This window comes from Hippopotamus amphibius, chromosome 10 (genome assembly GCF_030028045.1).
Source record: "Hippopotamus amphibius kiboko isolate mHipAmp2 chromosome 10, mHipAmp2.hap2, whole genome shotgun sequence".
Classification (NCBI taxonomy): Eukaryota; Metazoa; Chordata; class Mammalia; order Artiodactyla; family Hippopotamidae; genus Hippopotamus; species Hippopotamus amphibius.
The window spans coordinates 73,044,259-73,067,751 of NC_080195.1; the positions used below are offsets into that span (position 1 = coordinate 73,044,259).

General features: G+C 33.6%; 2 protein-coding genes across 13 annotated transcripts in view; one reads left to right on the plus strand and one right to left on the minus strand.

Moving 5' to 3' along the window:
* Positions 1-23,493, minus strand: part of EPHA6 (EPH receptor A6) — an 868,712-nt gene that overhangs the window by 688,131 nt on the left and 157,088 nt on the right. The window lies entirely within an intron of this gene.
* Positions 167-1,110, plus strand: LOC130829736 (poly(A) polymerase alpha-like). Its single transcript, XM_057696168.1, is given in 2 exon segments — positions 167-419; positions 422-1,110. Coding segments are annotated over 2 exon segments (942 nt in total).

Sequence of the window (23,493 nt, forward strand, 5' to 3'; positions counted from 1 at the left end):
TAACTACAATTGCTGTAATTAAATATGCAACTTCAATAAAACAGTGCAGGAGGTTGGACCCAGGGCTGAGGCAGGCCGCCCCCCCCCCCCCCCAAACAGTGGATCATGCCCAGGGCGGCAGCGGTTGCTGGGGGGAAGTGACTGGGCGGTGCTGGCGCAGGAGACGATGCCGTTTCCAGTTACAACACAGGGATCACAGCCACCACAGAAGCACTATGGCATTACCTCTCCCATCAGCCTAGCAGTCCCCAGTGAGATTGACTGCCTGCTTACACAGAAACTAATTGAGACTCTGAAGCCCTTTGGGGTTTTTGAAGAGGAAGAGGAACTGCAGCACAGGATTTTAATTTTGGGAAAATTAAATAACCTCGTAAAAGAGTGGATACGAGAAATCAGTGAAAGCAAGAATCTTCCACAATCTTAATTGAAAATGTTGGTGGAAAAATTTTTACATTTGGATCTTACAGATTAGGAGTACATACAAAAGGTGCCAATATTGATGCATTGTGTGTTGCACCAAGACATGTTGATCAAAGTAACTTTTTCACCTCATTCTATGATAAGTTGAAATTACAGGAAGAAGTAAAAGATTTAAGAGCTGTTGAAGAGGCATTTGTACCAGTTATAAAACTGTGTTTTGATGGGATAGAGATTGATATTTTGTTTGCAAGATTAGCACTGCAGACTATTCCAGAAGACTTGGACTTAAGAGATGACAATCTGCTTAAAAATTTTGATATAACATGCATAAGAAGTCTTAACGGTTGCAGAGTAACCAATGAAATTTTACATCTAGTACCAAACATTGACAACTTCAGGTTAACCTGGAGAGCTATCAAACTGTGGGCCAAACGCCACGACATCTATTCCAATATATTAGGTTTCCTTGGTGGTGTTTCCTGGGCTATGCTAGTAGCAAGAACTTCCCAGCTTTATCCAAATGCAATAGCATCAACTCTTGTACATAAATTTTTCTTGGTATTTTCTAAATGGGAATGGCCAAATCCAGTCCTATTGAAACAGCCTGAAGAATGCAATCTTAATTTGCCTGTATGGGACCCAAGGGTTAGTGTATTATTTTTTCCCCTACAAATTCACACTCTGCAATAACAAGTAAAAATCATCTGCATAAACTTCAGGGAGACTTCCCACCCTGCTACATATGAGTGGACATGTTCATATTACACTTTATTTTTAATCTCAACTATAATTGTCCTCTGATGTGAGAAGCATAATTATGTACCCTGTAAAAACTACATTTAATTGTACATAGTTTATAGTATCAAGATCACTAACAATTTATTCTATATAGAACTACCTTGTAAGTCAAAGTTGTGTGGGCATTTGTGCTTAAAAAAAATAATAAAAGGATACTAAAAAAAATAAAAAATAAAAAAAAAATAAAACAGTGCACATAGTAAAAAGAGTAAATTATCTCCTAAACCAATTCATACCACCCTTTCTGAAAATACTGAGTCACCAGAAGCCTCCTCACACAACTCAGGATTTTCCATGTTTCTGACTTGGAACTTACTGCCACATTCCTAAGAACCCCTTAACTTTTCTTCAAAGTTTCTCAGTCCCTCCTGCTCTGCATAACTTTTATAATATGGGTAACCTAGTAACTGTAGTTCATCAATATTCTCTAGTTCTTTGGATTTGAATTGCCACATTATACTTTTTAATGTTAATTAATGCACACGTATTTTTTCTTAATAAATTACACACACAATTCCAAAATTTAAAAAGATGGGAAAAATCCCATAATATTCTCATCATGGCAAATAATATATGAGTTTTATGAAGTCATACCTATAATTTTTACAATTTTGTATTCTTCTATTTCTTAAATTTTAGCCTAACCATAATATTTCATCTAGTGGACAGTTTCTTAGTTCATTCCTGGAGTATTAGATATTTAGGTTGCTTAAAATTCCTCACTAAAATAAATTTATCATGGTAATTTATGAGGTAATAACTTGGTACTACACTGAAGTTCTAAGAAGTAGCCAAACTGAAAAGATTATACTAGATGCTCTGCGAAGGGAATGAAGTTAGGAGAACTTTCCGGAGTAAGGAGAGGGAGGGAAAGATGCTGGAAGACTGGAAGGGGTTACAGAAGTAGTAGGATTATAAACTCTGTTCTATGGCTCTAACTCTGGATTATGGCAAGATATCAAAGGTGGTTACTTGGGTTGCCAAGCATACTAGTTTCTAGGGATAGAGTGCCTTAAAATAGCATTATTAACAACACATTAAAAATGATTTTCCACTTTTTATAAACTAGAAAATCATCATGACTTTTAAAGCTCTTTTAGAAATCACATTTAATTGTGAAGAGCACAGTAGTTGTTCCTGAAAAAAATCAATTTTTCACTTTTTTCTTTGAAGAGAGGGGTGGGGGAGAGAGAATACTCCACAGCTAACTACTGTAGCACATATAACTCTTCTGAATGTTTCAGGTAATCATAACTACAACTTCCTAGTTTGATATTCATGGTGACCACACCACCTATAAAGAAAAACAAAAGACATTTTTTATTGCGCTCCTATTATTACCAGATACTATATTCAAAAATTAATCTATATTGTCATTTAATCCTCCCAACAGTCATAAGGCAGAATAAGTACTATCTTCACCTTGCAAACCAGGAAGGTGTTGTTTAAAGGGGTTAAATAAGTTCTACAAATTCACCCATGGAATAAAAACAAGCAATTTAGTTCTCCCCTATATACTGCTAGTTACTAAATCAGTCTTCAGGTTTTTATTCTCCACACAAAATTAACCAATTCCTCCAATCATTCCTCAATGGACCAATAAAGCATGGTTAATCCTACCCTGTGTATCCTCTCAAAATTATTTTTTTACTTTCCATTTTTGGAATACCAAACTAACAAATTTAAATTGTGAAATAATGCTGAACATTTTAAAATGCTAGATAGCAACAAATAAAATTTGGTCACTGACAGTTTTAATGGGAATTCTAGACACCCAATTTTACTTTGGGACCAGAATATGGGAATTAGGAGTAAGTACAAAGGAAAGAAATGTGTATCTGGATTGCATATCATTCTTGATTAAGAACTATTAGAAACAGAAATGGGTCATCAGCAAGATATTTTACTCTAACCACATAATAGTAGTTATGGCCACAAAGGGATGTTAATAAAAATAGACTTTCTTTAAAGACAGTATACCTCTGGGACAGAAGCTATTTCCTCACAGTTAAAGAGGAACTGAGACTATTATCAAGCATTAGAAGGTTGGGTTTTGGTACATTAAACAAGCAACTGGATTCACTTATTTTCAGACAGAGGTTTCATTAACTTGTTAATGTTTATTCATGCTAATTCTTAACAGACTAAAAGTAGCTAAATTTCTACTGACACCAGTATTCTTCAGGCAGCATCAATATCTTCACTTGTAAGAAGTAGATATAAAGTTTCTCTGCCCAGTTTCAAATCATTAATGTAAGAAGCTTTTGTTTTTTTTATCAACTCTCTCTCCCAACTAACTCACTCACTTAATATCACTCTCTCTCCTTCCTCCCTGGTAGAGTTTTAATTATTTTTTAATAAATTTTTTGAAAATTTGCATAATAATAAAAGCTAACATGGCAAAGGGTTATCAGGTCAGAAGTGTTATGCTAAATCCTCTCTGTACATTATCTCAATTAATACTCACAAAAATCTCATGACACAGGAACTGCTTTCTTCCATTTTGCAGTGGTTGAACAGCTTACTCTGCGAGTAGCAGAACTGAGCTTGGAACTCAGCCAGTATGAAACTCCAGAGCCTGCATATCTCATCATTAAAACCACACTGCTTCCTCTTAAAATTATACCTATGGAGGCAGCATTTCCAATTATATCGTAACCAACTCCTTACAAAGAATTATTATTATACAAAAACTTTGCATTGTTCAGCGATTTCAGAAACCAGAACGCCTGTCATTAAAGAGTGGTTTGTTTTTAAGCTTGAGTATTTTTTAAAGATAATTTTTCAAATAAAATACATCAGAATCAAGAGTCACTTAAAATAATCTAACACTAAAATGGGAAGAAAAGAGAGAAAGCAATTGGTGAGCAGCTTGCAAATGTTAACTCTTTACTGGCAGAGACTGTGTCATTCAATGTGGTATCTTTGAATGTAACACTGGGCTCATAGAAGATGAAAGTTCAATGAAACATAAACAATTTCTTGAATTTTCAAAATTTCAACTAGATTTTCTTATGTGTTTTAGATTCTAAGTTTTAGATCCTCAAAGTAAAAAGTAAACAATAAATATTCCTGTATTCATTCCATGCTTGGTTCAAATTCTTCATGTTTGAGAATATAAAATGTTTATTTTAGAATTTCTTTCAGATCAATTAGAAATAAAATGTCAGGATATGTGTGCTAATTTTAAAGCTTAAAATTGACTTCCTCATAATGCTTACTGTTTACAGTCATAAAAATGGCAACGTTTTTTATATGAAATTACAACAAGCTACAAATAGAGACCTGATAATCACACCCTTATCACCCTTTCCCATGACAGGGATCAGTACTTTATTTTGGCTCTAACAGTTTCAAAGAAGTAGATATTAAGCATATGGAAAATATCTGTGTATTTTGCCATTTGAAAGAAACTGGTGTATAGTTAAACAATTAGGCTGTCTTCTCCAATACACCGTCTTTTCCCTACACTAGGTATCAGTAGGATGAGAAGAGCAGATGGGACCATCAACAAGTATATTTATTTGTTTCAGGACTTTGATATGCAAATATATGTTCTAAAAGAATGAGAAATGAACTGACCACCAGATATTCTCATAAGAGAATTCCTTAAGTAAAAGAGAGAGAGAGAAAGAGGAGAGACTGAACTCTGAGAGGGATGAACTTTGACATTTCACTTTCCTATGTAATATACTCAAATGTAAAATATTGCCTCTATTAAAATTCATAAAAAATCAATTCCAGGGTACAAAGTATAAATGCTGCAATAGATTCATTCTGCTAATCTTACAGATAATTCTTTACTCAGGCTGATATTTTTCTTTATGAATAATTGAATTTTGTAGCTCCTTAGAGAGAAAATGGGATATTTATTTATCTATTTGAGGATTTTTATCTAAACGAATATAAACAGAAAATAATTTTAAAAGAAACACTGTAAAGTGGTATTTTAAAAAACCTAAGAATTTACTTCTAATATTTATATAATATAAAAGTGAAAAACACATTTTCCCTGACAATAGCTTTTAGTAGTATTTGCTTATAGCTAATGTATTACCAAGCTAATATATACTAGTAAAATCAGAACATGGAAAATAGATTTTAGAAGGCAGATTATGAAAATGAAGGTAAATAATTTAAGAATAAAATCCTTGAAATCTAAGTAAGGTTCTGGTCATGAGGAATCCCTTGTGGGAAAGAAATTCAAATTTGAAAAAAAACAGATGTAAAGGCAAACCAAAATTATAGTGTAAATTGACACATTTAAATATTTAATATGTAAATTAAAATTTTTAAAGTTGGGAAAAATATGAAAATATTTTGTATAACAATCTTACAAAACTTGAGAGCATGAATAACTACAAGTAAAACAGAAATAGAAAATGAGAAAAAGTAGAAAAGTTTTTTATATAAACCCCCCATTTTACATAAGATATACTATAAAGCACATCATGCAGTAAAATGCTACTGTAACTGAATGTTAAATGAGAACTTTCCCACAGTCACAAATTTCAAGAAAGGCCCAAGTTGAATTTAATCACTGCCAGGAAGCTGTACTTCTAAATTCACAAACTTAACTGTTGGAGACAGTGAGCTCAAGGAATGGCTTATCAGGATTCACCAGTTTCAATGCCCCCACTCCTCACAGCGATAATGACTGATGAGAGAGAATGGTCTCTGGGGGTAACGTGAAGTGAGGTAGTCAAAAGAATCCCTCATAAATTTAAGGTTGCCTAAGATGTTCCCTCGAATTTATCAAGTGAGATCTATTCTTTCTTCCAAATAGTTGGTAAGCCTTTGGATCCATAGATAGTTTAACGCTCCCAGGCATGAAAATAATGACCAAAACAGAGAGATGGAGATGCTGAGATAAGAAGCACTAGTTACCTGTCCTCCTATTCTTTGATAAAGCAAGGATATGATCTTTCCTTGGGTGGGATGCAAATGAATAAGGTTCCTTGGCTTAACTTGATCTGCTAATACCCATTCAATCAAGTTATCACAAGGAAAAAGCACCTTAAGAAGTAGTTTTATCTACTTTGTTTTGGTTTTGCTTTTAATGAAGAATAAAGAGATGAAAGAAATAAAGCTGAATCTTGATCTGCCTCTTCAGTGACCCAAGAAATGGGATACCAATTACGTAACTCTCAGAGGAAAGCACACAAATACCACACAGGAGAAGCATGGGCACTGGGAGGCCAGGTACACAAGGGACATCTGGAGTGAGTATCAGCCTTAGAAACATCAACAACCGCAAAAAGAAGACTACAATCTCACTGAGTCCTGTAAGGAGAAATCTGTCCACTCTTGCCACATCACAGATGGAGCTGGCATCTAGAAGTGTGAGAGAGAAGAGGTATCTGGAAGCCCACCCACACCCCAGTACTCTTGAAGCATAAAAGCTGTCAGCACAGATGGTAACATGTAGAAAAGCTTTGACTGGAATTTGAGACTGACATTTTAAAATGAATAAGTAATAGAATAAAATAATAATCCAAGTATCTGAAAAGTTATGGCATCTGTCCAAGAAAGAGTCAAAGAAAAGGCCCCAACTGAGAAAAAAGCAGAGAGGTTCCATAATAGCTAGGGTCAATGATTTAAAAAAATAAATAAATAAAACAGTATCTCATTTAAAAGGCGAAAGATTTATGCGATCTGAAGAGAAACCAGAGCATAGTATCTCATTTAAATAACAATGTTCTCTAACTCAGATAAACCAGTTACTCTATTCAGCAGTATATTCAAAATAACATTATTATATTCTATCTTTCTGGATATCAGTATGGATCATGAAGCTTAGGTGTATATCACTAAGAAATGGCACAAAAAATGCATTGTTAAAGTCTGTGGCACATCCAGAAATAACTATTCCTCACAAGTGAGAGCACTGGAAGAATGCATTCATTCAACAAATGTTTTTTCAATGTGTTATAAGTGCCAAGCATAATTCTGGGTATACTAATCTTGGAGATGAGTGGACAGAGTCAGAATGTGCCTGGTTTTGTGAAGTTACATTACATTGGGGATAAACCACAGTCAAGGAAGAACTCTCTAGAGAAGTGATATTGCAAATAAGACCTAAATAATGAAAAGTCATCAGCCATGTGATGATCTTAAATGGTAGGGAACAGACAGAAGGCATTATAGACTGAATTATGTGGCCTCCCAAATTCACAGAACAAAACCCTAACCCCCAATATGACTGTATTTAGAGACAGAGCCTTAAAGAAGGTTACTGAGATTAAATGAGATCATAAGGGCAGGGTGTCCTTATAAGAAAAGGAAGAGACACCAGTAGTGTACATGTACAGAGGAAGGGCCATCTGAGGACACAGCAAGCATGTAGCCATCTGCAAGCCAGGAAGAGTCCTCACAAGAAACCAACACCGCTAGAACCTTGATTTTGGATTTCCAGCCTCTAGAGCAGTGAGAAAATAAATTCCTCTTGTTTAAGCCACCAAGTATGCAGTATTTTATTACAGCAGCCTTAGAAGATTAGTAAGTAAAAGGAGATATTTATGTCAGTAAGTAACTAATGCAAAGACCCTAAAGAAGGAAACAACATGGAGAGTCTAAAAACTTAGGGAAGTTAGTAGGAGTGCCATCACATGAAATGTGGCAAATGTAGGAGATGAAGTTGCAGAGGCAGGCAAAAGCTAGACCAAGAGGGCAGGGGAGGGCTACTGGGCCATGATCATGAGTTGGGATTTTTATTCTAAATATAACATGAAGCTAATGGAAGATAAAAGATAAGACCAACCACTTCTGAAAGAATGGATTGTTGGCGTTCAAACATGGCTATTTCAGTCTAGATTTGACCTGTGACATTAATAGTGATCAAGAAGAGGGAACATATTTGGGATAAATTTTGAAGGCAGGCCTATAGAACTTGCTGATGAATTATAAGAAAAAAGTATCAGTTATCTGGCTTTGCCCACTCTGGCTGCAAGCCTCTTCATTCTAATAGACAGGGATCACAGGTTAGAAATCTAGGCTAAAGGGTTTTGGGGTTTTTTTTTTTTAATATATAATTTATGATTCATTAAAATGAAGTAAAAGCTTTGTTGCAATGATTTAAGCACAAACTTGAATGGAAATTATTCAAATTACATAAATAAAATTGAAAAAATGGTGGGTCTTAATACTTTCCTCAGATCCCCTTCAGCAAGTAACTTCTTAACCACATGCCTAGAAGTTATTGTATTGGACCAGCGTTAATCTCTTGTGAAACCTCTTTTGTGTACTGCTCACAGCTTTTACTCCATGAGCCTAGATTACAGAATATGCATTTCTTACTTTATCACTCCTACAGGATGATCATAATAATATAAGCTCTAACTTTGTATCTTTGTTAGTACTGATGGTTATAGCTTTGTCTCTCCATGCCACACTTTCTTAACCCTTTATCCGTGTTCCAATGGACTTCGGTATTGTGCAGGCCCATTTCAAGTTTTCTGTAAACTGAACTGCCCTAGAAAATATATTTTTTTCTGGCTTGGCCAGGGTTACATAATGTGTTATCTTGCCATTTTGTGATAAAGACCAGATCTGTTAACTTTTTGTATGCATTATTCATGTTTTGTTATTCTAAGTGGGTTCAATTCCATCTATGTTCTAATCTCCTGCTATTTATTCTGGGGGTTTGCTGGGGTCATCTAACCTAGCCTGGATTTGGCAGGGCAACTCTGCCTCAGTCTGTGGATCTGGCTAGACTTGGCTTCTCATTATAGTCTGGGCTCAGTCTGCTCCAGCAAATACTAGTAAAGCTCTCCCATCACAGCAGAGGTAGAACAGAACAAACAAAAACCTAGCTAGGTCTCTTGAAAGGTAGGTTCAAACTTGCAAATAACTTTGGCTCTTATCCTACTGGCCAAATTAAGTCATATAGTCGAAGCCAAAGTTAAGGAGTCAGGAAAAACACTTCCCCTTCACAGAAAAGAACTGAAAAGTCACAAGGGAAAGATAATGAATACAAGGAGGGGTGAAGAACTGGGGCCAATAATTCAATTTTCCAAACCTGTATTCAAATGTCACACCTGTACTCACTCTTCTTTAATTATGCAGATTAAAACAAGTGTATAACTAATTATGATAGATACATACTTAGGAAAAATAAAAATGTAATAAATATGTTTATATATAATGTAATACACACATATATACATATTACTGTAGAGGAGACTGATTAAAAAAAATAGAATACTCTGAGATCTGCAAAAGGCTCTTTGAGTGCTTAGCTGAGTGATGATCAGCACATACATTAGGAAAACTCAATGTCCAGGCACAGATGGCTTTACTAATGAATTCCATCAAACACTTAAAAAAGAAAAAATATCAATTCTGAACAAAAATTTCCAAAATACTGAAAAGTAGGAATTACTACCCAACATGTCTCATGAGGTCAGTATTACTTTGATACTGAAACCAGAAAGAGATATTACTAGTAAAGAAAATCACAGGTCAATAGCTCTCATGTACAAAGAGAGAAAAACTCTTAAATTTTTTAGAAATATGAAATGCAAACATATTTATAAAGAATATTAAATCATGAAAAAGGGGTGATTTATCCCAGGAATTTAACTAGCATCACATTTAATAGTGAAAATTTGAATGCTTTCATTCTAAGATCAGGAACAAGGCAAGAATGTCTGTTTCACTATATCTATTGACCACTGTACTGGAGGATCTGTACAGTGAAACAAGGAAATAACAATAACAACAACAACAAAAAAATCTAGTTTGGAAAGGAAGAAAACTTTCTTCATTCATAGATGAAATGAACTAAAATATGAACTGAAAACATCTATGGAATATATGAAAACATTCTAGAATGAGTGAGTGAATTTAGGAAGGTTATAAGATACAAGATCAATATACAAAAATTATTTGTATTTCTACAACAAACAGTTGGAAATTGAAATTAACAAAACAATATTTAAAATAGTATCAAAATATGAAATACTTAGGGGTAAAAATAGGAAACAATCAAAATATTTTAAAAAATGAATGGATAAACAACTTACAGTATATCTAAACAATGTTCTAGTACTCAGCCAAGAAAGTAATAAAATATTGATACGTGCAAGTACATATATAAATGTCAAAATAATTATGCTGAAATTAAAGAGGCCAGGCAGAAAAATGCATACTATATAATCCCGGAGATATAAAATTCTAGAATATGTTATCTAAAGCATAGAGACTAATGTATAGAGCCTTAGTGATCAGCCACAGGAAAGATAAGGAGAGAGAAATGATAAAGGTGCGTGAGGAAATACTGGAGATGATGGCTAGGTTCATTATCTTGATTATGCTCATGTTTTCACAGCCATATATACAACAATATTCAACAAAATATATTCTTTAAAGTACAGTTTTTGTATGTCATTGCACTTGATAAAGCTGTTATATGTTTTATATTTATCACTTGATTTTTAACTAAATTTTACACATTTTATTCTAAAGTAAATAAATCTTTTAAAATATAAATAACTTTCTCTGTTAGAACTTTTTATATCCAATTTACTTTTCTGAAATTGGACTACTTACAGAGTTAACTAGGAGATAATCTCTACAAAGCAGTGTTTATCTCTGTGAAAACTCAAGTCATTCTTGACGGTAATATATTTTTTATGCATCTAAAAGGAATAGAAGGCCAAAAAAGAGAAAAATCACTTCAAATGATCAAAACAAAAGAGATATGAAAAATAATATATTTAACAGTTTAGAGGTAAAAATTTAAAGAACAGATTCCTTTAAAAATACTGTTATTTAGAGAGATGGCTTTGGATGAAAATTGCTGGTTTTAGACTCTGGTAAGAGTTGGAAAAAAATAATTTTATGTTTTTACCTTTGCACTAATTTTTCCAGTTTAACATACTTTGCTTTTGTTTTTCTTACAAGGTTTGACCAACTAGTAAACCTTTCTTCTACAATGCTTTTTCTGTATAATGTTACTTTCTTTTTTTAACCTCCTAACTTTAACTCATAATTCTCTATGAAAGAGAGTGAAAATGTTGACCAACAAAAGTCAATGATTTGGTAATTATTTTTTTCACCAATAATAAAACTCCTGTCAATTATCTTCAGTTTAATATACTTATCCTTGGAGGCTTCGTTAGACCTACTGATGAACTGGGCATCATTTTAATTAGAATTAACACTTTCATCCTTCTTATGAATATATATAAGACAAACTTTGAAATGCCAGCCATCTGGGAAAAGTCAAGCTGTCACAGCAAAATTAAGACATTTCTCATGGAATAGTACTACTCTCTATGGCCACCAGACAGTAAATGAATAGACATTCATTGTTATTGCATTGAGGGAAATTCTCTCAAAAAAGCATTGCTATCTCCTTTAGGAATTCTTACTTTGATCATCCCTTTGAAGTAATAGTCATTTAAAGATACATTTCACATGCAATGCTAGACTCTCTTCAACATTTCATTAGTAGGTATATGAGTTGCATGATATTTTTTCCATTTAGCAGTCAGACCATTAAATCATATAAGCATCACTAATATCTATGGTTCAAAGATCCTAGTCTCTTCTCAAGTATGCCTGGTATATACACAAAAAAAGAACCTTTAAAAAATTTTTATTTTATATCAGATTATAGTTGATTAACAATGCTGTGTTTGTTTCAGGTATACAGCAAAGTGATTCAGTTATACATATACATGTATCTATTTTCAAATTCTAAAAGAATCTCAATAATGTATTCATTATTTCTCTATTTCTTCCAATTACGTTTTTGTGTATTTATTCCAGGATGTTAATAAAAGGAGGGAAAAGGGGAGAGAGGAAGAGAGGGAGGGAAGGAGGAAAGGAGAGAGGAAGAAAGGAAGGAAGGAAGGAAGGAGCTCTTCTGTTTGAAGAGCAAGATTCTATTCAAACAATGTATAGCATAAGCTAGAGTGACACTCCTTAGGAAGGAGATGATAATGCTCACAATGAAATGCTAAAAATATATTTTAAGATTAAATATCAGGGCTTCCTAGGTGGCGCAGTGGTTGAGAATCCGCCTGCCAATGCAGGGGACACGGGTTCGATCCCTGCTCCAGGAAGATTCCACATGCCGCAGAGCAACTAAGCCCATGCGCCACAACTATTGAGCCTGCGCTTTAGAGCCCTTGAGCCACAACTATTGAGCCCATGTGCTGCAACTACTGAAGCCCACGCGCCTAGAGCCCATGCTCTGCAACAAGAGAAGGCACGGCAATGAGGAGCCTGCGCACCACAATGAAGAGTAGCCCCCACTTACCGCAACTAAAAAAAAGAAAGCCCGTGCACAGCGAAAGAGACCCAACACAGCCAATAAAATAAATAAATAAATAAAAATATTAAAAAAAAGATTAAATATCAAATGATTTTTCCAAATCCTTAGTTTTGATTAAGTGCAATGAATGACTTGAATATATATATGAAAAGACAAGAATAAAAATGGCATAATACAATCAGAAATCTAAAAGAAAGGTCAGGTAGTACACAGTTTAAGAAACCTCAAATATAAATGAAAATAATGATAAAATATTCACCATGCAGCTTAAGTTGATTTTTTCAAAGGGCCTAAATAAGAGGGATGGAGGCGGATGGGCAGCAAGAAAGAGAAATAGAAAAATAAATGCATGACAAAATACAGCAATAATAAATTTGCAAGGGGGCTATGGGAGATAATATATCCCAAAAAACTCTTATGCATCCATAGAACGTTACACAATACATGCTTTATAACATGAAACTGTTATTTTAGCTGAAAATAAAGGTTCTTATTTATACCTTAAACAGGTACAATATATTGCCTTTTTTTTAAAGAAATATCTTTGTAGGAAGACACTTGTTCAAGATTATCAACAACTAGGAGAATCTTTTTAAAATGCCCATTCTAAATATGTTTTACAACATTTACTGAGCAAACTATATAAAATTGTGGGCTCTCTGTAAATGTACACCCCTTCACAAAATCAATAGCATAATTATTTAAACAGCATTGTGTGGCAAGTTCTGTGTGGATTGTGTGACAACAGACCATGGTAATTCATAGCAACTCAGCTGTAATCCAGGATGTAATAGGTATGCAATAAATGTATGTTAAGCCTATGGCATGTATTAATAAAGACATATCTGCCAATATAATCTGAAAATAGGGAGAAAAATATGGGAACCTACTGGAAATTGAGTATTATGGTTCACATAAAATCTGTTTCCTTGCAATTTCTAAGTAAATGACAATCTGAATTTTACTTAACATTTGTTCCTATGTATGATCTTCTACAAAGAATATAAACTATTAACTCACCAATTTTTAACAAATAAGTTTTCAGTGTCTAATGTGGCAACTAGTCAAGATGTTTCAAAGTGAGAAAATTAACAGACAAGTCCTTGAAAAGGTTTCACAGCAAATGGCCAACACTGAAGAAGCATGCCTCTAAGAAAAAGGCACACATATACCCTACATTTATTACTAATATGGTGTTTACTCTTATATATTTCTGCATTTTAATAAAAATCAAACTCTATTTCCCAAAACAGAGCAATATGAAATCCTCTATTGAACGTTTCTGAAATTATATTAGCATAGATGCTTTAATAAATGACCGAATAAAAAGATAGCTAACGTGAGGAAAACAGTTTCACTAGAAGTTTTATTTTGTTCAGTTGTAAAAATGTAACACACTAATAACAGGCTGAAAAGAACAAGTTTGATAATTTTATTTATATTTCCCAGATATACATTAATTTGCCTATAGGGAAGAGGTCTACAAATACTATATGTAAAGGACTAGATAGCAAATATTTTACGTTTATGGGCCATAGGATTTCTGACGCAACTATTCAACTCTGCAACTGTAGCTTGAAAGCAGTGATAGACAACGTGTAAATGAATGGACTTGGCTCTGCTCTAAAAAACTTTAAGAAAAGGGTCTAGAATGGCAAGCAGGGTGTAGTTTGCGAATTCCAGCTACAGAGTGTTACATGATACTGACAAAGAGTCTCTCCTTGGCCAAACTTTTAGTCAGGCTTTTCTGAGCCCTCTGTTCACTTAGGCCTGACCATGGACTTTTGTCTCTGTTCCCGTAGAGTCCAGTTTTAGCAAGAATCTTGCTACATTGGTTTAGAAGGAATCCCCCACTCTAAATATCTGATCAATTCCTCTTCTCCCATCATCTGCCAGGTGATATCTGGTCACCCTGGTCTGCCATTACAAAGAATCCTGTCAGGTTGGCTTAGCCAGAATACCCCCTTACCCCTGATGTTTCCCTCTTAGTAATTTTCCATCCATTGACCCACACCATGCTCCATGGCTATAAGTTCCCACATTTCCTTGCTGTACTCAGAATTAACATCAATTTCTCTCTGCTACTGTGAAACTCCACTGCAATAGTACCCCTGAATAAAGTCCACCTTACTGTTTGTTTGCTTGTTTTTTACTACGGTATGAACAGACTTTATTGTTTGCAACAAGAAGTGAAAGAGGAGGGGATATGACAGCTCTAGCTCCTAGGGTAGCTCCATAGACTTGGTCACCACCCTCGAAAAACTCGGTTCTTTAACAAGTGTCACAGGGATTTTTTTCTTTAATGATATCAAAAATAATCTAGAATTTTCCTTTGACTAACTTACTGTTTCAGCAACAGTTGTAAATCTCCATGAAAACCCTAACTTGTATCCTACAATCCAACATTTGTTAAAACTTTGCCTTAGGTTTCATTTTATTGCAACAGGAAATTCTCTGTGGGACTTTTCTTGTCCCCAAATAGATTCTGAAACTGTTACAATTAGAGGCTAACTGCACATATTCTAAAGAAAGATGGCTTCAATGGTGAAGGTAACTCCTCTGGGACTTGGTAAAACATGGCAGTGCTGGCCCTATATCCAAAACATTGTTGCTCTCCCCTCCCCAGTCTCAATCCCTATAAAGTAAGAACCATAGTATTAAATTATCCATCTACTCTCCCTATTAATTAGTGATCTCTACTTTACCATAGATTAAACTATTTCATGGAATTTAATCTATTTTTTCCCTGTCTACTCGGTACCACTGATAAATATTTCTCTTTGGGAATTAATACTACACATTTTAAGTATCTTCCCTTGAATATATTTTAATGTCTACCAGGGCTCTTGCTATTCTTTATCACTCTTTTCAAATAATCTATATGTCATTCCAGTTATTATTTCATATAACATTTATAATCATTTTTGCTGAGTTCAAAGTAGCAAAACAGTAAGAATTTTGAGTGTGATTTGTTTATAGTTCTAAATTAACATTTATATTTCACAAATATTTAAACTTCTCATCCAAAACCATAGTGTGTATATCAAATTATTCTACTCTTCCTTACATCACTCAAAACAAATCTGTAATTCATTGCATTAGATACAATAACCTCTTGCCAATTTTTAACAAATTTGATAAAAAATATATAATTCAGCATTAAAGTAATAATGCATCAGGACCAGATAACTTTACTGAGTCAAAGATGGGTCATCTATGGAAATACATAAAACTTCATCAATAAGTATATTGAGAAATTTTGTGGTCACTTCAATAGATGCCAGAGAACTTTTGAAAAAATTTAGCAACCGCTGTGAATAAAAATATTTATCTATTAATGTATCCTATTTATTATATAGGATAATTTTTTAATTACATAATGACATATAGTATTTCATATCCATGGAAAATTAGTTCACATTTAGCAATTTATAAACCCACATACAATTAGGCTTTAAGAAGGGCTGCTGTTGGTCATAATGCAGTTAGTAAATTAACAGAGAATCTTTGGAAAAACTCTCACATAATCCATATGTATTGCCATTTCAAAGTTTCACCAATTAAAAATTTTCCAGTTAATATTTAATTGATTAATATAGAGATAAAGATGTAATTTTTCACCATGGTAGGGTGAAAAGTAAACCATCCTGAATAGTACTAGTTAACTTTAAAACAAGAATAGAAATAAAACAATGAAATGAGGATATAAGGCATTTTAAGAAAAAATAAATAAAAAAATAAAGTGACCCTATTTAAAGAATTCTATCCAAGAAAACAGTTGTTTATCTCTGTCCAAAGGAACAGGGTTTGCATCTTTCAAGAGGTTTTCATGACTTTTTATAGCAGTCACTTTTGATACTGTCAAGTAATAGGAATAAATCATGCTTTTTCCTTGTCCACTGCTAAAGATAAAGCAGAGCTTGTTTTTACATTCCCAAAGCTCCCATCAATTTTGGTATTGCATGATTCTTTATATGGTGATAGTCCTCGTATAGAGCAACTGGCAACCGGAAATCTCCATCCCTTTAAATTTATCACCACTCTATAGTTCCCTGTAAAATGAAGCCTAACATTTTCAGTAATAACCATATTCCTTATTTGTTACAACCTCTTCTAAAAACAGACAGTTTGACCTAAGCTTGAAAATAGTAGCTGGTTATACAGAATAATGATGGAGAAATATTGGTAATACTAAAATTTTGCATTGAATACTATTATGTGCCAAAAGGGGAAAAACTTCAAGTACAAAAAGAACTATTTCTTTAAAGGCCACATGTATAATTGAGGACACCAGGAATTTATTTAATTCTCATTATGTCATTTCAAAGGACTCAAAAATATTAAGAATGTCCCCCACCCATATCATCATAATACGTATTCGAGTTTATCATCATTTCCCAGGTAATCATAAATTGTTACTATAAATAAAATAAAAAATGTTTTCTCTCAAAAGATAACAAGATATCTTAAACCAAAATAAACATTTTAAGTATATTCATACCAGATACCCTACTCTTCAAACCTGTCTCACCCCCTCCTTTCCTATATCAAGTTTTTTCCTTTGATGCCTATTTTCCTTAGAACTATGTTGTGCTTTGAAATATACTTCCCTAGATCTTAGATATGTAAATATTCTAAAAATGCAAATTATTACATTTTTGTTCATATGGAGGATACACAATCATACTCTGTAGTTCCAAAAATAGTTCTGAATTTATGATGAAAAAAATGTATAACATAAAATTACCATCAAGTTTTAACATGCATGATATAATTTTACTATTTATAGTCATTACAATGGTTAAAATATGATCTAATCTGAATTATATAGATTTATTAAATATAATATTCTGTTATTACACTATTTCTATAAAATGAAAAGTGAGGTATTTTTCTTCTCTAGTAAAATTCTGCCAATATATCTTCAATGTACTACATAATATCCCACTGGAAAGTTTATTCTGAATGTTTTCTGTTGCTATTATGGGTGCTTCATGGAAATAATCAGCCCCTCTTCAAATAGTTAAATCCTACTTATTTCTATGGACAGAGAATAAGATTTAAATTTATGGAAATAACTTTTCTTCTAATGTTTAATTTAGCATAATTAGTTCAGTTTATATCTGGTTCGGTGGAACAATAATACATAGCCTACTGCTCATGTGTTAATCAAAAAAAAATCCTGATTATTTATACTGGATGTAGCTTAATATTAAAGTTTATATAAAGAAGATTTTACTCTATTGATCATATAATTTTTACAAGTGTGGCAACTGTGAGTAAAATGTATATGCCATTTCTATGCCAAGGCTTTTAACAAGAAGATCTGTATTTTATATGCTTTCCTTCTTTCTTTCATTCAATACAGATGACTACAAGTCCATCTGTGATAATGGAGCTCCAGAAGGAAAATGTGTAATTCTTCTATCTTCTATATGAAGGAAAGTCCTTAACAACCAGGGACATCTTGAACTGTAATATAAATTAAAAATGAACTTCTACATATTAAGGCTTTAGAATTTGGAATTTTGTCTTCTCAGCTTTTAAATATTACCCTAATTGAAGGGTGTGCGTGTATGTGTATTTGTGTGTGTGCGCACGTGTGTATACACCAAGGAAAAACTTCAGGTGTGGATTTTCTGTGTAATTTCTAACACGTGGAACTGACAAATAGATTAAAAGGTTACTACAACTTTTTAGGAAATCTTACTACCAACAAATCATAAGTCTGGTCTAAAGGAGCCTTAACTATGAAACAACTCTGAAGTCCCCAAAATAGATGAGCATGAAACAGGAATGAAAGCCATTCAGCCACCAATAACTAATTCAAAAACTGTCAGGATAATAAGAATCTCTCAGATAGTGTAGCCCAGGGCCATTGAGAACAATGGATAAGAGCATCTACTCAACTACTGTTGAGGTTCTTCACAATGCCTGCCCATCATTGCCACGGAGCACTCATGGCTGTCTGGTGCCTATTATTCTCCTTTCTTAATGTCACTTTTTTATTTATTTCAACCATCATATATTTTGCTTTAGGTGTCATTTAATGTGTAGGTCACCAGCTGACAAGAGGACATATTTGATCCTGATGGAGAAAACGTTGTGTTGACAGATATATGAGGATGATTATGTATACTTTGCAGATGAAGTGGCAGACTATTTCAGAGATAACCAAGTATCTACAAAAATTGGGCTTCCTCTTCCATAATAAAGAATTGTTGCTGGAAAGTGACTATTGAGCCAGGGATAACATTTAACTACATCCCACCCCTATTTGCAGCTAGGTGTGGTTACATAACCAGTTCTCACTGCTGGTACGTGAGAGGAATTAATGTGGCTCTTCAGATCTGAGTTGGTGAGAAAGCACATGTGCCTTCTCCAATCTCTCTTTACAACCTCTGAGCTGGACAGAGATAACTACAAGGCTCTGGGAGATAGCTGGCCCATTAAATGCAAGAAGTCCTACATCCCTGAATCACTGCTTGGAGTGGAACTCCTGTCAACCAGAAATACTAACATGAATTCTTTGGTAAATTTCTTAGGGCTCTTAAGTTTTCTATTTATAAGGCCTTAGGGAAGAAGATTAGTTCAACTATAAACTCTCTAAATTTAAGGAAAAAAAAGACATAGAAAACAAGTTAGGACACAAGTTACAATTCCAAAGTACATGTCAACACTAATGCTTAGAAATATTCAGAGCCAATTTCTTTCGAAATTTATCTGAACATGACTTTAAAATCCATAAAGAATAAAATAGCATTCATAAAAAAGAAAAATAAATTTGAAACAAAGTAGGCAGAAATAAAACAGTAACAAGTTAGAATGAAAAAAAAACTCAGTAGATGAAGTAATCTCTTAACTAGGTGTAACTAAAGTGAAAATTCATAACCTGGAAATTAGCTAAGATTGAAAATTTAGAAAAAAAATATATCAGAGACAAAGAGGATAACATTGAAAGTCTTCAACAAATATCTCATAGGTATTCTAGAAATACAGAACAGAATAAAGTAACACACACACTTTTTCAGGTTAAAACAAAATGTGAAGTGAAGCAGGGAAAAAAAAACAATCCATAACAGTTACATTATTATGAAACTGAAAGCGAAAAATATGGAACTTATAGATAATCTCCCAAATAACAACAATTAAGACTGTCAGGGGCTTCCCTGGTGGCACAACAGTTAAGAATCCACCTGCTAATGCAGGGGACATGAGTTCGAGCCTTGGTCCGGAAAGATCCCACATGCCGCGGAGCAACTAAGCCTGTGTACCACAACTACTGAGCCTGAGCTCTAAAGCTTGCAAGCCACAACTGCTGAGCCCGTGTGCTGAAGCTTCTGAAGGCTGCATGCCTAGAGCCCGTGCTCCACAACGAGAAGCCACTGCAATGAGAAGCACTCACACCACAATGAAGAACTGTCCCCGCTCACCACAACTAGAGAAAGCCCATGCGCAGCAACAAAGACCCAATGCAGCCAAAAATAAATTAAAAAAAAAAAAAAAACAACTTTGGGAAGAACTCATGTTAAAAAAAAAAAAGACTATCAGAAGATCACTGGCAACAACAGATTCTTATGGACAGGGAAATAACATTTTCAGAGTGTTAAGAAAAAGTAATAGTCACTTTGTATTCTAGACTCAAATAAACATTGAAAAGGCAAGACAAAATATTTTTAGATATCCACTAAACAAAGGGCTTAAACTCATAGAAACTTGCCAAAAGATCTACCAAAGGATATACTTCAGCAAATGGAGTAATGAACCCAAAAGAAAGGAGATAATGATAAGAAAAAATATCAGTATAAAAACTATTAATATATCTTGTATCTAAGTACTGACTTTATGAAACTATTGATTTTGTTTCTTTAAAAGGCCAAATTAAAACTTTAGACAATGTTCACAAGAAAGGTAGCAATTTCAGTGGGTGACATGGTGTGTCATGTTTGGAAAGAAAAGAGAGATGTTGTATAATGTTATCCCCTCTTAGAGATATATGTGTTAAGAAAGGATTTTTTTAATTAGGCATAGATCATATAAAAATATTATTTATAGCTTTCAAGTTAGCAGAGAGTAAAACAGAGACTAAACTTGAAATTAAAATTTGGTCAAAATAATTTATTAAGAATGATCATTTCGGGACAGTTTATGTTTTAACCTATTTTAAAAATTTTGACAAAGAACAAAATACAATATAGTTATTTAACTATTCAGTTTTGTTTGGAAATAATACCTTCTATTTTTAGATTCCTTCAAGCCTCTTGATTTCATATTCTTCTCAAGCCAGATGAAAATCTGCAATTGTTTCATGAAATAAAGCAGCTTTATTTGGAATTGAAGGTTATATTGTAAGAGTTTATATTTAGGCTGTGAAAACCTTTAGAAAGTAAAAATACTATCTGGGCCAATAAGTCTGCCCCGTTTTGTGATCCCAATCTCACCTTTCAGCTTTCCATCATATCCTCAAACCCCCTTATTTAATGCCAGCAAATCCTGGTGTTTCAAAATTTCTTTATGCTCTCTGCTTCCACCATCATCTCTGATAACATGATTAGACAGAAGATCATAAACACAGAGCATAAATGCTTCTGACCTGCAACAGAGGACAGAGTCATGAAGCCTTAATAACAACACTCTTCAGGAGATCAAATCAATAGCTATGTCACCAAAGGCCTTGCATATCCCATTCACCTCTGTGAACAATAATGCAATGGTCCAAGAATTGCCACCATCCTTTCCTCCAGAATTTTAAAGCAGCACTAGAGAGAAAATAAATAAAGTATGTTTCTAGGAAAAGAAAAAGCTATAAAAAATTCTCAATGTTTTAGGACTTGACTTTGAACAGCCAGATGTTATTTTGTTAAGTTATATGATTATTAAATTAAATATATCATTATTAAATATTAAATTATATCATGTGATACTTAAATGCTTAAAGAAGCTGTCTTTGCAATAAATATGCATATATATTCAAAGCAGGTCTAAAATACCAAACCCTAACTAATATCTCTAAGTACAGGTGCCACTACCTAAATGAGATTTATTCTAAATTAATAGCCAAGAGAAGTTTATTAAGGATTCATGTCACTTCAGAACTCACAACTCAACAAAAATTGTTCAATTCTGCATGTTGTTTCCAATTTTCTTCCGTAGTGTTAAGATATTCTTAGTTATATGAAGTGAAAGACTATTTGATGTAAATTAATGCTTTATGAATCAATGCTATTTGTATTCAAGCCCTTAGTGAAATAAATTAAGACAAAAAAATTAAACCTGTAACATCAATATGCCCAAGTATGACAGTTTTAATTATGAACCTATGAAATAAAATGGTATGAAAAATAGAGATACTGGAGCCAAGTATAAAATACCACCTATAATGTAAAGTAGGTAACCCAAATTACTGTGTTTGGTTTTAAACTTTAGCATATCTGCTTAATATAATGTTTATGTCTATTTAAACCTGATCAAAAACAGTAAGAATAAAAGTGCCTCTCTCTTTTGTGCTTCTAGAATTTGGATCCAGATACACCTTAACGACATTACAGAAAAAGGAACCACAAGTTGAAACATTCAGTAGTATAACTTTTAGGATAAAATATAATATATTATTTAAATGCAAATAAATATACACTGTTCATTAGACATGATAGTATGGGTAGATATAGATTTATTCTATTTTAAACCAGCTTATTGTACTTTTGTTACATAGCAGGCCAAGAGTACTCAAATGTACTCAAGTAAATTATGACTATTCCCAAAGCCTCCTTGTAATTTTTCCTATTTGCCATCTCTAACAGCAAAATTTCACATAAATAGATATTTTTTCCATCATTCTCAGTAGGCTGAATCTCAGAATGGATGTGTAGACACTGTTCTAACAATGCCCATATCAGATTCCACAAATAAATATACAGCCAAAGGGCCTAATTAATGATGAGTGAGTAAGGGCTCCTCTGTACCGTTTGGCAGGCAGGAAAAGCTAAAGCATCAAGGTAAGAGCATGGATGCTTGGAATAAGGAAATGAAAGAGAAAGAGAAAAGAAGGGAGGAAGTGAAGAAGGGGAGAAGGGAGGGAGGGAGGGAGGGATGGATGCAGGGTGGAAAAACACACAAAGACCAGACTGAGAATTATCTAGGCTTTAGTTATAAATCTAGTATTAGTTACCGAGTGGCCCCAGGGAATAACTTCTCTATAACTTAGAATCCTGATTCATAAAATGAGGGATAAAAATATTTTCAAAGGCTTTCCAGGTCTAAAATACCACAACCTTCCCTGAAGAAAACTTTCCTATTTCACAAAAATAAGAAGAAACAGAGCACTCTGTCAGTATACCAACAACTACCTTTAACTATTCAGTAGAACCTGGTTCTACTTATCACTCACATCAGTAAATTTCTCACCCTTCATTACACAAATGACTTTTAAATATATCTCTTTTATCTTACAGCCCTGGTAAAACAGGCACATAAATAATCAGCACAAATTACAGCACAGAATTCAGAGACATTAACTTTGTGAAGATCCAGATATACGACATTTGTGCTAGCCCCTGAAAGATGAATAAAATTCCATCACAGAAAAGGAAGAAGAAAGGGACACCAAGCAGCTAGATAAAATATGAAAAAAAAAAAAGCAAGAAACATGAAAAATACATGGATTATTCAATAGTAACAAAAACAGAACAGGAGACAGAATTTGCCAAAGTCAGAAAATAATAGGACAAGACCAAATTGTGAAGTCCCTCAAATGGCATGATGACTAACTACTTTTAGTGGAAGAGCAAGAAAAACATAGAATAATTTCCTAAAATGAAACATATGAAAATTGCTATCAAGATTTACACAATAAGTGACTTTAGGGCCTCAAACGTCTCAGATGAAGCATCAGACGTGTGAGTGAAGCCATTTTAGATGTCTAGCCTTGCTAAACCTCCAAATAACTGTAGTGGTATGATTGACCCCAGATAAAAGCAGTGGAAGAACCAGCCACC